Source organism: Scyliorhinus canicula, chromosome 21 (assembly GCF_902713615.1).
Source record: "Scyliorhinus canicula chromosome 21, sScyCan1.1, whole genome shotgun sequence".
Taxonomy (NCBI): domain Eukaryota; kingdom Metazoa; phylum Chordata; class Chondrichthyes; order Carcharhiniformes; family Scyliorhinidae; genus Scyliorhinus; species Scyliorhinus canicula.
In genome coordinates, this window is record NC_052166.1 from 5,439,928 (window position 1) to 5,453,898 (window position 13,971).

General features: G+C 49.8%; 1 protein-coding gene across 1 annotated transcript in view; it reads left to right on the forward strand.

Moving 5' to 3' along the window:
• Nucleotides 1–13,202, forward strand: part of LOC119955811 (plexin A3-like) — a 91,463-nt gene extending 78,261 nt beyond the window's left edge. The window contains 3 exon segments of the mRNA XM_038782402.1: nucleotides 8,380–8,476; nucleotides 11,584–11,774; nucleotides 13,047–13,202. Of these exon segments, the coding sequence (XP_038638330.1) occupies nucleotides 8,380–8,476; nucleotides 11,584–11,774; nucleotides 13,047–13,202 (444 nt within the window).
• The last annotated feature ends 769 nt before the right edge of the window (nucleotides 13,203–13,971 follow it).

The following is a 13,971-nucleotide window of genomic DNA, read 5'->3' on the forward strand; positions in this document are numbered from 1 at the left end:
ATATACATGGACTTCAGTAAGGTGTTTGATAAAGTTTCCCATGGCAGGTTGATGGAAAAAGTGAAGTCATATGGGGTTCAGGGTGTACTAGCTAGATGGATAAAAAACTGGCTGGGCAACATGAGACAGAGAGTAGTGATAGAAGGGTGTCTCAAAATGGAGAAAGGTGACTAGTGCTGTTCCACAGGGATCCGTGCTCAGACCACTGTTGTTTGTGATATACATAAATGATCTGGACGAAGGTATAGGTGGTCTGATTAGCAAGTTTGCATATGATACTAAGATTGGTGGAGTTGCAGATAGCGAGGAGGACTGTCAGAGAATACAGCAAAATATAGATAGATTGGAGAGTTGGGCAGAGAAATGGCAGATTGTGTTCAATCCAGGCAAATGCGAGGTGATGCATTTTGGTTGAACTAATTCAAGAGCGGACTATATGGTCAATGGAAGAGTCCTGGGGAAAATTTTTTTTTATAAATGTTTTTATTCAGTTTTCATATTTTATATTGAACAAATTACAAATTGTTAGGAGAAAGAAAAAAGAAAAAAAACAAACACGCAAAAATTAACATACATATTTACAGGTAAGCATCTTCGTAGTAGTAACTGCGCCCCCCCCCCCCCACCCCCCCCCCCCCCTCAACATGTTTATTTAGCTTGGTTTTGGGCCTTAGCTAGCCATCGAACCCCCGTAACGAACCTGTAGCCCCCCCCCCCCCTCCCGCTACCTTCCCCCGACTATTCTTCCTCTTGTACATTGGCCACAAATAGGTCCCGGAACAGTTGCATGAATGGCTCCCACGTTCTGTGGAAGCCGTCGTCCGACCCTCGGATGGCAAATTTGATTTTCTCCATTTGGAGAGATTCCGAGAGGTCGGACAGCCAGTCCGCAGCTCTGGGCGGTGCTGCTGACCGCCAGCCAAACAGGATTCTACGGCGGGCGATCAGGGAGGCAAAGGCAAGGGCGTCTGCCCTCCTCCCCAGGAATAGATCTGGCTGTTCTGAAACCCCGAAGACCGCCACTATCGGGCATGGCTCCACCCTCACTCCCACCACTTTGGACATTACCTCGAAGAAGGCTATCCAGTACTCCACGAGTCTGGGGCAAGACCAGAACATGTGGGCGTGGTTGGCCGGGCCTCTTTGGCACCGTTCACATCTGTCTTCCACCTCCGGGAAGAACCTACTCATACGGGTTCTTGTTAAGTGGGCTCTATGTACCACTTTTAGTTGCGTCAGGCTGAGCCTTGCGCACGTGGAGGTGGAGTTGACCCTATGCAGTGCTTCGCTCCAGAGTCCCCACCCGATCTCCATCCCCAGGTCGTCCTCCCATTTCCTCCTTGTTGCGTCCAGTACGGTGTCGTCCCTATCTACCAGTCGGTCATACATGTCACTACAGTTCCCTTTCTCTAGGATACTTGCGTCCAGTAGGTCTTCCAGTAGTGTCTGTCGTGGCGGTTGTGGGTACGTCCTTGTCTCCTTTCGTAGGAAGTTTTTGAGCTGCAGGTACCGTAGCTCGTTCCCCCCAGCTAGCTGAAATTTCTCTGTCAGTTCGTCCAGTGTTGCGATCCTGTCGTCCGTGTATAGGTCCCTGACTGTCAGTGTCCCCCCGTCCTGCCTCCACCTTTTGAAGGTGGTGTCGGTCAGTGCTGGTTTGAACCTATGGTTGTTGCAGATGGGAGCCCTGTTCGACATTTTGGTCAGGCCAAGTTGCTGCCGCAGTTGGTTCCAGGATTGGAGGGTGGCTGTCACCACTGGGCTGCTGGAGTGTTTTTTGGGTGGGGATGGGAGTGCTGCCGTGGCGAGGGCCCGGAGGGAGGTTCCCATGCAGGAGGCCTCCTCCGCACGCACCCACTCAGCTTCTGGCTCCTGGATCCATCCCCTTACTCGCTCGGCTGTTGCTGCCCAGTGGTAGAATTGTAGATTCGGGAGGGCTAACCCTCCCCTGGTTTTTGTTTTTTGTAAGACCTTCTTTGGGATCCTAGCATTTTTACCCCCCCATACGAACGCCATGATGAGTTTGTCCAGTGCTTTGAAAAAGGCCTTGGGGATGTAGATCGGAATGGATCTAAACAGGAAGAGGAACCTGGGCAGTACGTTCATTTTGATCGTCTGAACTCTCCCCGCGAGGGAGAGCGGGAGTGTGTTCCATCTTTGCAGGTCCTTTTTAACTTCCTCCGTCAGGCTGGTGTGTCCTGGGGAAAATTGATGTACAGAGAGATCTGGGAGTTCAGGTCCATTGTACCCTGAAGGTGGCAACGCAGGTCGATAGAGTGGTCAAGAAGGCATACAGCATGCTTGCCTTCATCGGACGGGGTATTGAGTACAAGAGTCGGCAGGTCATGTTACAGTTGTATAGGACTTTGGTTAGGCCACATTTGGAATACTGCGTTACCAGAAGGATGTGGATGCTTTAGAGAGGGTGCAGAGGAGGTTCACCAGGATGTTGCCTGGTATGGAGGGTGCTAGCTATGAAGAAAGGTTGAGTAGATTAGGATTGTTTTCGTTGGAAAGACGGAGGTTGAGGGGGGACCTGATTGAGGTCTACAAAATTATGAGAGGTATGGACAGGGTGGATAGCAACAAGCTTTTTCCAAGAGTGGGGGTGTCAATTACAAGGGGTCACGATTTCAAGGTGAGAGGGGGAAGGTTTAAGGGAGATGTGCAAGGGAAGTTTTTTACGCAGAGGGTGGTGAGTGCCTGGAATGCTTTGCCAGCGGAGGTGGTAGAGGCGGGCACGATAGCATCATTTAAGATGCATCTAGACAGATATATGAACGGGCGGGGAACAGAGGGCAGTAGATCCTTGGAAAATAGGCGACAGGTTTAGATAAAGGATCTGCATTGGCGCAGGCTGGGAGGGCCGAAGGGCCTGTTCCTGTGCTGTAATTTTCTTTGATGTGGAGATGCCGGCGTTGGACTGGGGTGAGCACAGTAAGAAGTCTTACAACACCAGGTTAAAGTCCAACAGGTTTGTTTCAAATACGAGCTTTCGGAGCACTGCTCCTTCCTCAGGTGAATGGAGAGGTATGTTCCAGAAACATTTATATAGACAAAGTCAGAGATGCCAGACAATGCTTGGAATGCGAGCATTATGCGGGTAATCAAATCATTACAGATCCAGAGATAGGGGGTGATCCCAGGTTAAAGAGGTGTGAATTGTCTCAAGCCAGGACAGTTGGTAGGATTTTGCAAGTCCAGGCCAGATGGTGGGGGGTGAATGTAATGCGACATGAATCCAAGATCCCGGTTGAGGCTGTACTCATGTGTGCGGAACTTAGCTATAAGTTTTTGCTCGGCAATTTTGCGTTGTTGTGTGTCCTGAAGACCGCCTTGGAGAACGCTTAGCCGGAGATCAGAGGCTGAATGCCCTTGACTGCTGATGTGTTCCCCGACTGGAAGGGAACATTCCTGCCTGGTGATTGTCGCACGATGCCTGATGCCCGGGTGGTATTAACCACCCCGAACCCCTCGATTAGATTCCAGTCTGTAACTCACTCACAGGTATCTGTTATTCTATATATAAACCACCCCGATCCCCTCGATTAGATTCCAGTCTGTAACTCACTCCCGGGTATCTGTTATTCTATATATAAACCACCCCGAACCCCTCGATTAGATTCCAGTCTGTAACCCACTCCCGGGTATCTGTTATTCTATATATAAACCACCCCTGAACCCCTCGATTAGATTCCAGTCTGTAACTCACTCCCGGGTATCTGTTATTCTATATATAAACCACCCCGAACCCCTCGATTAGATTCCAGTCTGTAACCCACTCCCGGGTATCTGTTATTCTATATATAAACCACCCCGAACCCCTCGATTAGATTCCAGTCTGTAACTCACTCCCGGGTATCTGTTATTCTATATATAAACCACCCCGAACCCCTCGATTATATTCCAGTCTGTAACTCCACTCCCGGGTATCTGTTATTCTATATATAAACCACCCTGAACCCCTTGATTAGATTCCAGTCTGTAACTCACTCCCGGGTATCTGTTATTCTATATATAAACCACCCCGAACCCCTCGATTAGATTCCAGTCTGTAACTCACTTCCGGCTATCTGTTATTCTATATATAAACCACCCCGAATCCCTCGATTAGATTCCAGTCTGTAACTCTCTCCTGGGTATCGGTTATTCTATATATAAACCACCCCGAAGCCCTCGATTAGATTCCAGTCTGTAACTCACTCCCGGGTATCTGTTATTCTATATGTAAACCACCCTAAACCCCTCGATTAGATTCCAGTCTGTAACTCACTCCCGGGTATCTGTTATTCTACGTATAAACCATCCCAAACCCCTCCATTAGATTCCAGTCTGTAACTCAGTCCCGGGTGTCTGTTATTCTAAATAAAAACCACCCTGAACCTCTCGATTAGATTCCAGCCTGTAACTCACTCCCGGGTATTTGTTATTCTATATATAAACCACCCCGAACCCCTCGATTAGATTCCAGTCTGTAACTCACTCCCGGGTATCTGTTATTCTATATATAAACCACCCCGAACCCCTCGATTAGATTCCAGTCTGTAACTCACTCCCGGGTATCTGTTATTCTATATATAAACCCACCCCGAACCCCTCGATTAGATTCCAGTCTGTAACTCACTCCCGGGTATCTGTTATTCTATATATAAACCACCCCGAACCCCTCGATTAGATTCCAGTCTGTAACTCACTCCCGCGTATCTGTTATTCTATATATAAACCACCCCGAACCCCTCGATTAGATTCCAGTCTGTAACTCACTCCCGGGTGTCTGTTATTCTATATATAAACCACCCCGAACCCCTCGATTAGATTCCAGTCTGTAACTCACTCCCGGGTATCTGTTATTCTATATATAAACCACCCCGAACCCCTCGATTAGATTCCAGTCTGTAACTCACTCCCGGGTATCTGTTATTCTATATATAAACCACCCCGAATCCCTCGATTAGATTCCAGTCTCTAACTCACTCCCGGGTGTCTGTTATTCTATATATAAACCACCCTGAACCCCTCGATTAGATTCCAGTCTGTAACTCACTCCCGGGTATCTGTTATTCTATATATAAACCACCCCGAATCCCTCGATTAGATTCCAGTCTGTAACTCACTCCCGGGTGTCTGTTATTCTATATATAAACTACCCCGAACCCCTCGATTAGATTCCAGTCTGTAACTCACTCCCGGGTATCTGTTATTCTATATATAAACCACCCCGAATCCCTCGATTAGATTCCAGTCTGTAACTCACTCCCGGGTGTCTGTTATTCTATATATAAACTACCCCGAACCCCTCGATTAGATTCCAGTCTGTAACTCACTCCCGGGTATTTGTTATTCTATATATAAACCACCCCGAACCCCTCGATTAGATTCCAGTCTGTAACTCACTCCCGTGTATCTGTTATTCTATATATAAACCACCCCGAACCCCTCGATTAGATTCCAGCCTGTAACTCACTCCCGGGTATTTGTTATTCTATATATAAACCACCCCGAACCCCTCGATTAGATTCCAGTCTGTAACTCACTCCCGGGTATCTGTTATTCTATATATAAACCACCCCGAACCCCTCGATTAGATTCCAGTCTGTAACTCACTCCCGGGTATCTGTTATTCTATATATAAACCCCCCCGAACCCCTCGATTAGATTCCAGTCTGTAACTCACTCCCGGGTATCTGTTATTCTATATATAAACCACCCCGAACCCCTCGATTAGATTCCAGTCTGTAACTCACTCCCGCGTATCTGTTATTCTATATATAAACCACCCCGAACCCCTCGATTAGATTCCAGTCTGTAACTCACTCCCGGGTGTCTGTTATTCTATATATAAACCACCCCGAACCCCTCGATTAGATTCCAGTCTGTAACTCACTCCCGGGTATCTGTTATTCTATATATAAACCACCCCGAACCCCTCGATTAGATTCCAGTCTGTAACTCACTCCCGGGTATCTGTTATTCTATATATAAACCACCCCGAATCCCTCGATTAGATTCCAGTCTCTAACTCACTCCCGGGTGTCTGTTATTCTATATATAAACTACCCCGAACCCCTCGATTAGATTCCAGTCTGTAACTCACTCCCGGGTATCTGTTATTCTATATATAAACCACCCCGAATCCCTCGATTAGATTCCAGTCTGTAACTCACTCCCGGGTGTCTGTTATTCTATATATAAACTACCCCGAACCCCTCGATTAGATTCCAGTCTGTAACTCACTCCCGGGTATTTGTTATTCTATATATAAACCACCCCGAACCCCTCGATTAGATTCCAGGCTGTAACTCACTCCCGGGTATCTGTTGTTCTATATATAAACCACCCTGATCCCCTCGATTAGATTCCAGTCTGTAACTCACTCCCGGGTATCTGTTATTCTATATATAAACCACCCCGAAACCCTCGATTAGATTCCAGTCTTTAACTCACTCCCGGGTATCTGTTATTCTATATATAAACCACCCCGAACCCCTCGATTAGATTCCAGTCTTTAACTCACACCCGGGTATCTGTTATTCTATATATAAACCACCCTGAACCCCTCGATTAGATTCCAGTCTGTAACTCACTCCCGGGTGTCTGTTATTCTAGATATAAACCACCCCGAACCCCTCGATTAGATTCCAGTCTGTAACTCACTCCCGCGTATCTGTTATTCTATATATAAACCACTCCGAACCCCTCGATTAGATTCCAGTCTGTAACTCACTCACAGGTATCTGTTATTCTATATATAAACCACCCCGATCCCCTCGATTAGATTCCAGTCTGTAACTCACTCCCTGGTATCTGTTATTCTATATATTAACCACCCCGATCCCCTCGATTAGATTCCAGTCTGTAACTCACTCCCGGGTATCTGTTATTCTATATATAAACCACCCCGAACCCCTCGATTAGATTCCAGTCTGTAACCCACTCCCGGGTATCTGTTATTCTATATATAAACCACCCCGAACCCCTCGATTAGATTCCAGTCTGTAACTCACTCCCGGGTATCTGTTATTCTATATATAAACCACCCTGAACCCCTCGATTAGATTCCAGTCTGTAACTCACTCCCGGGTATCTGTTATTCTATATATAAACCACCCCGAATCCCTCGATTAGATTCCAGTCTGTAACTCACTCCCGGGTGTCTGTTATTCTATATATAAACTACCCCGAACCCCTCGATTAGATTCCAGTCTGTAACTCACTCCCGGGTATCTGTTATTCTATATATAAACCACCCCGAATCCCTCGATTAGATTCCAGTCTGTAACTCACTCCCGGGTGTCTGTTATTCTATATATAAACTACCCCGAACCCCTCGATTAGATTCCAGTCTGTAATTCACTACCGGGTATTTGTTATTCTATATATAAACCACCCCGAACCCCTCGATTAGATTCCAGTCTGTAACTCACTCCCGTGTATCTGTTATTCTATATATAAACCACCCCGAACCCCTCGATTAGATTCCAGTCTGTAACTCACTCCCGGGTATCTGTTATTCTATATATTAACCCCCCGAATCCCTCGATTAGATTCCAGTCTGTGACTCACTCCCGGGTATCTGTTATTCTATATATAGACCATCCCGAACCCCTCGATTATATTCCAGTCTGTAACTCACTCCCGGGTATCTGTTATTCTATATATGAACCACCCTGAACCCCTCGATTAGATTCCAGTCTGTAACTCAGTCCCGGGTATCTGTTATTCTATATATGAACCACCCTGAACCCCTCGATTAGATTCCAGTCTGTAACTCACTTCCGGGTATCTGTTATTCTATATATAAACCACCCTGAACCCCTCGATTAGATTCCAGTCTGTAACTCACTCCCGGGTGTCTGTTATTCTATATATAAACCACCCCGAACCCCTCGTTAGATTCCAGTCTGTAACTCACACCCGGGTATCTGTTATTCTATATACTGTATAAACCACCCTGATCCCCTCGATTAGATTCCAGTCTGTAACTTACTACCAGTCATCTGTTATTCTGTGTATCTGTCTACTCTATGCATGACTCTCTCCTCTCTGTCTTTGTTTCTGTCCATCTATCTGTCCTCTTTCTTTCTCTGCAGACCACCCTGTGTGTGTCACTCTCTCTGTCTGTTTGCCTCTCTCTGTGCCGCGCACTATGTGCCTGTCCGTCTGGCTCTCTCTCTGCCACCCTTCCACCCACTCTCCCTATCTCTGCCCCCCCCCCCCCCCCCCCCCCCCCCCGGGCCCGGCCCCAGTCTCGGCTGAAGCCGTTGTGTCCCACTCTCTGTCTGCTTTGCTCTGTCTCTCCTCTCCTGTCTGACGTTCACACCCCCACTCCCTCTCCATTAACCGCCTCACACACTCACCCTCTCTGTCTTTTAACCTCCACAGTATTCCTACGAGGGCGACGATATTGGAGACCTGGCAGTGGACTTCTCCATTGTCTGGGATGGAGAATTTGTCATCGATAAGCCTGCGAGTGTGAAAGGTACGGTTAGTATTCATCAGCTCACAACTTCATCTTAATGTCTTTTACTTACCTGTTCGATTTCTGAATTTCAGGCAATCCCACCGTCTTCCTTTCTCACACTCTCTCCCTCACACACTCTCTCACATACTCTATCTGTCTGTCTGTCCTCTGTCTTTCTCTCTCTCCCTCACACACTCTCTCTCCCACTCACTCTCTCACACTCTCTCTCTCTCACACTCTCTCTCACACACTCTCTCTCACTCTCTCAGACTCTCTCTTACACTCCCTCTCACACTCTCTCTCACACTCTCTCTCTCTGCCTATCTGTCTCTCTCTCTCTCTCTCTGTCTTTTCTCTATCTCTCCCTCACTCTCTCTTTCACACTCTTTCTCACACTGTCTCTCACACTCTCCCACTCTCTCTCTCTGTCTGTCTCTCTCTCACACTCTCTTTCACTCTCTCTCACACTCTCTCTCACTCTCTCACACTCTCTCACACTGTCTCTCACACTCTTCCACTCTCTCTCTCTGTCTGTCTCTCTCTCACACTCTCTCTCACACTCTCTCTCACACTCTCTCTCACACTCTCCCACACACTCTCTCTCTCACACTCTCTCTCACACTCTCTCTCACACACTCTCTCACACTCTCTCTCACACACTCTCTCTCACACTCTCTCTCACACACTCTCTCACACTCTCTCTCATTCTCTCAGACTCTCTCTTACACACCCTCTCACACTCTCTCTCACACTCTCTCTCGCTCACACTTTCTCTCTTTCTCACACACTCTTTCATTCTTTCCACCTACCAGAGAGGCACATTTTCCCAAAGACACGCAGGTCCCATGGGAGCCAGCGTGGGAGAGTCTACCGAGAGTCAGCAGATATTTGACTGTGGTGGCTTCACAGTTTAAACTGACACTTGCCCATGGGCGACTCACCACTCCCCCACCACACTCAGCAACCTTCCACCTGGGATAACAGACCACAAAGATCCACATTTGTGTCATGGCTATGATGACTGCCAGACATCGCAAAACAACTCATGTCGAGTGAGTCGTTGAGTAACCGTCAGTAGAGAGAAACCATGTATCCCATGACAGTGGCTCAATATTCTCTAGTGTCAGTGCTGAAGGAGTGCCGCACTGTCGGAGGGTCAGTGCTGAGGGAGCGCCGCACTGTCGGAGGGTCAGTGCTGAGGGAGCGCCGCACTGTCAGAGGGTCAGTGCTGAGGGAGCGCCGCACTGTCGGAGGGTCAGTGCTGAGGGAGCGCCGCACTGTCGGAGGGTCAGTGCTGAGGGAGCGCCACACTGTCGGAGGGTCAGTGCTGAGGGAGCGCCGCGCTGTCAGAGGGTCAGTGCTGAGGGAGGGTCGCACTGTGGGAGGGTCAGTGCTGAGGGAGCGCCGCACTGTCGGAGGGTCAGTACTGAGGGAGCGCCGCACTGTCGGAGGGTCAGTGCTGAGGGAGCGCCGCACTGTCAGAGGGTCAGTGCTGAGGGAGCGCCGCACTGTCGGAGGGTCAGTGCTGAGGGAGCGCCGCACTGTCGGAGGGTCAGTGCTGAAGGAGTGCCGCACTGTCGGAGGGTCGGTGCTGAGGGAGCGCCGCACTGTCGGAGGGTCAGTGCTGAGGGAGCGCCGCACTGTCGGAGGGTCAGTGCTGAAGGAGCGCCGCACTGTCGGAGGGTCAGTGCTGAGGGAGGGTCGCACTGTGGGAGGGTCAGTGCTGAGGGAGCGCCGCACTGTCGGAGGGTCAGTGCTGAGGGAGCGCCGCACTGTCAGAGGGTCAGTGCTGAGGGAGAGCCGCACTGTCGGAGGGTCAGTGCTGAGGGAGCTACGGACTGTTGGAGGGTCAGAGAAGCTGGATATGGTTATATAGACAGGGAGGGTTGAAGCGGACTGGAGGAGATTAAGTGATAGGGTTTTCTCAGGTTTGGAGGCGGTTACAGTAATAGGGAGGGTTGTACGAACTGGAGGAGGTTACAGAGATAGGGAGGGTTGTAGGGACTGGAGGAGGTTACAGACATGGGGAGGGTTGTAGGAGGTTACAGAGATAGGGAGGGTTGTAGTGGTTGGAGGTTACAGAGATAGGGAGGGTTGTAGGGGCTGGAGGAGGTTACAGAGATAGGGAGGGTTGTAGGGGCTTGAAGGTGGTTACAGAGATAGGGAGGGTTGTAGGGACTGGAGGAGGTTACAGAGATAGGGAGGGTTGTCGGGGCTAGAGGAGGTTACAGAGATAGGGGGGTTGTAGGGGCTGGAGGAGGTTACAGAGATAAGGAGGGTTGTAGGGGCTGGAGGAGGTTACAGAGATAGGGAGGGTTGTAGGGGCTGGAGGAGGTTACAGAGATAGGGAGGATTGTAGGGCCTGATGGTGGTTACAGAGATAGGGAGGGTTGTAGGGGCTGGAGGAGGTTACAGACATGGGGAGGGTTGTCGGGGCTGGAGGAGGTTACAGAGATAGGGGGGGTTGTAGGGGCTGGAGGAGGTTACAGACATGGGGAGGGTTGTAGGGGTTGGAGGAGGTTACAGAGATAGGGAGGATTTTAGGGGCTGAAGGAGGTTACAGAGATAGGGAGGGTTCTAGGGGCTGAAGGAGGTTACAGAGATAGGGAGGGTTGTAGGGGCTGGAGGAGGTTACAGAGATAGGGAGGGTTGTAGGGGCTGGAGGAGGTTACAGAGATAGGGAGGATTGTAGGGGCTGAAGGAGGTTACAGAGATAGGGAGGGTTGCAGGGGCTGGAGGAGGTTACAGAGATAGGGAGGATTGTAGGGGCTGGAGGAGGTTACAGAGATAGGGAGGATTGTAGGGGCTGAAGGAGGTTACAGAGTTTCAAACTCCACACGGACAGTGATCCAGAGCTGGGATTGAACCTGGGACCTCGGCACCGTGAGGCAGCAGTGCTGACCACTGTGCCACCGTGCGGCCCTGAGATTTCAGGGTTAAAGGACTCGCAGTCAGTTGTATGACTTCATTTCTGAGTTCACAGACCAATTTGTCCCATAGATCATACAGTGAGACGGGGGATAGGGCAATGCAGGGCACGGCAGGGCTGAGGGGCGGACTTCGTGCCAGGACAGGGGATCGCAGAATCTTGGGTGACGGAGGTTCTCTGCCCTCTCTACCCTCAGCTCTTCTCTACAATTGCTCCGTACAACGACAGAGCTGCGGACTCTGTTTGAAAGCAGAGCCCAGGTTCGACTGCGGCTGGTGTGTGCCCGAGCGGAAATGCCGCCTTCGCCAACACTGCGCCGCGCCCGACTTCAACTGGATGACACCAGGTGGCCGCAACATCAGGTGCACCCACCCACGGGTCACCAAGGTAAGAACCAATCCCGTCATTCTGTTCAGTTTTACTCTGTATCTAACCCCGTGCTGTCTCTGTCCTGGGAGTGTTTGATGGGGACAGTGTAGAGGGAGCTTTACTCTGTATCTAACCCCGTGTTGTACCTGTCCTGGGAGTGTTTGATGGGGACAGTGTAGAGGGAGCTTTACTCTGTATCTAACCCCGTGCTGTACCTGTCCTGGGAGTGTTTGATGGGGACAGTGTAGAGGGAGCTTTACTCTGTATCTAACCCCGTGCTGTACCTGTCCTGGGAGTGTTTGATGGGGACAGTGTAGAGGGAGCTTTACTCTGTATCTAACCCCGTGCTGTACCTGTCCTGGGAGTGTTAGATGGGGACAGTGTAGAGGGAGCTTTACTCTGTACCTAACCCCGTGCTGTACCTGTCCTGGTAGTGTTTGATGGGGACAGTGTAGAGGGAGCTTTACTCTGTATCTAACCCCGTGCTGTACCTGTCCTGGGAGTGTTTGATGGGGACATTGTAGAGGGAACTTTACTCTGTATCCAACCCCGTGCTGCACCTGTCCTGGGAGTGTTTGATGGGGACAGTGTAGAGGGAGCTTTACTCTGTATCTAACCCCGTGCTGTACCTGTCCTGGGAGTGTTTTATGGGGACAGTGTAGCGGGAGCTTTACTCTGTATCTAACCCCGTGCTGTACCTGTCCTGGGAATGTTTGATGGGGACAGTGTAGAGGGAGCTTTACTCTGTATCTAACCCCGTGCTGCACCTGTCCTGGGAGTGTTTGATGGGGACATTGTAGAGGGAGCTTTACTCTGTATCTAACCCCGTGCTGCACCTGTCCTGGGAGTGTTTGATGGGGACAGTGTAGAGGGAGCTTTACTCTGTATCTAACCCCGAGCTGTACCTGTCCTGGGAGTGTTTGATGGGGACAGTGTAGAGGGAGCTTTACTCTGTATCTAACCCCGTGCTGTGCCTGTCCTGGGAGTGTTTGATGGGGACAGTGTAGAGGGAGCTTTACTCTGTATCTAACCCCGTGCTGTACCTGTCCTGGGAGTGTTTGATGGGGACAGTGTAGAGGGAGCTTTACTCTGTATCTAACCCCGTGCTGTACCTGCCCTGGGAGTGTTTGATGGGGACAGTGTAGAGGGAGCTTTACTCTGTATCTAACCCCGTGCTGTACCTGTCCTGGGAGTGTTTGATGGGGACAGTGTAGAGGGAGCTTTACTCTGTATCTAACCCCGTGCTGTACCTGTCCTGGGAGAGTTTGAGTGTTGGTTCCTGTGTTACAGTTCCAGCCAGTTACTGGTCCAAAGGAAGGTGGGACGAGGGTTACAATCAATGGAGATAATCTGGGCCTACGCTTCCAGGAAATTGCCTACGGAGTCCGGATTGCGGGGGTCAAGTGCAGTCCAATTTCGAGCGAATATATCAGTGCTGAACGGTAAGTGAACAATTACAGCCATAAATGGAATGCCGCGAGTTGATGCGATCTGTAAGGCACGAGTGAAAGGAGGGTTGACGCAGATTCACCCTCAAAAGGACAGCACGGTAGCTGAGTGGTTAGCACTGTTGCTTCACAGCGCCAGGATCCCAGGTTCGATTCCCGACTTGGGTCGCTGTCTGCGTGGAGTCTGCATGTTCTCCCCGTGTCTGCGTGGGTTTCCTCCGGGTGCTCCGGTTTCCTCCCACAAGTCCCGAAAGACGTGCAGGTTAGGTAATTTGGGCATTCTGAATTCTCCCTCCGTGTACCCGAACAGGCGCCGGAATGTGGCGACGAGGGGATTTTCACAGTAACTGCATTGCAGTGTTAATGTAAACCTACTTGTGACAATAAAGATTATTATAATAGAGGATTAGATAAATCCACGAATGGGCAGAATGTACGGGAGCAGGAGATTAGAATATATAGACAAACTCTACCAAAGTCTAAATTGGAATTTGGGGGATTGAATTGCCTCTTGCCATGCAAAACCCCTGTTTATTCAGCAGGGATGAGGGTCATTGTACACAGTCCCTGTTTATTCAGCAGGGTGAGGGTCTCTGTACACAGTCCCTGTTTATTCAGCAGGGTGAGGGTCTCTGTACACAGTCCCTGTTTATTCAGCAGGGTGAGGGTCTCTGTACACAGTCCCTGTTTATTCAGCAGGGTGAGGGTCTCTGTACACAGCCCCTGTTTATTCAGCAGGGTGAGGGTCTCTGTACACAGTCACTGTT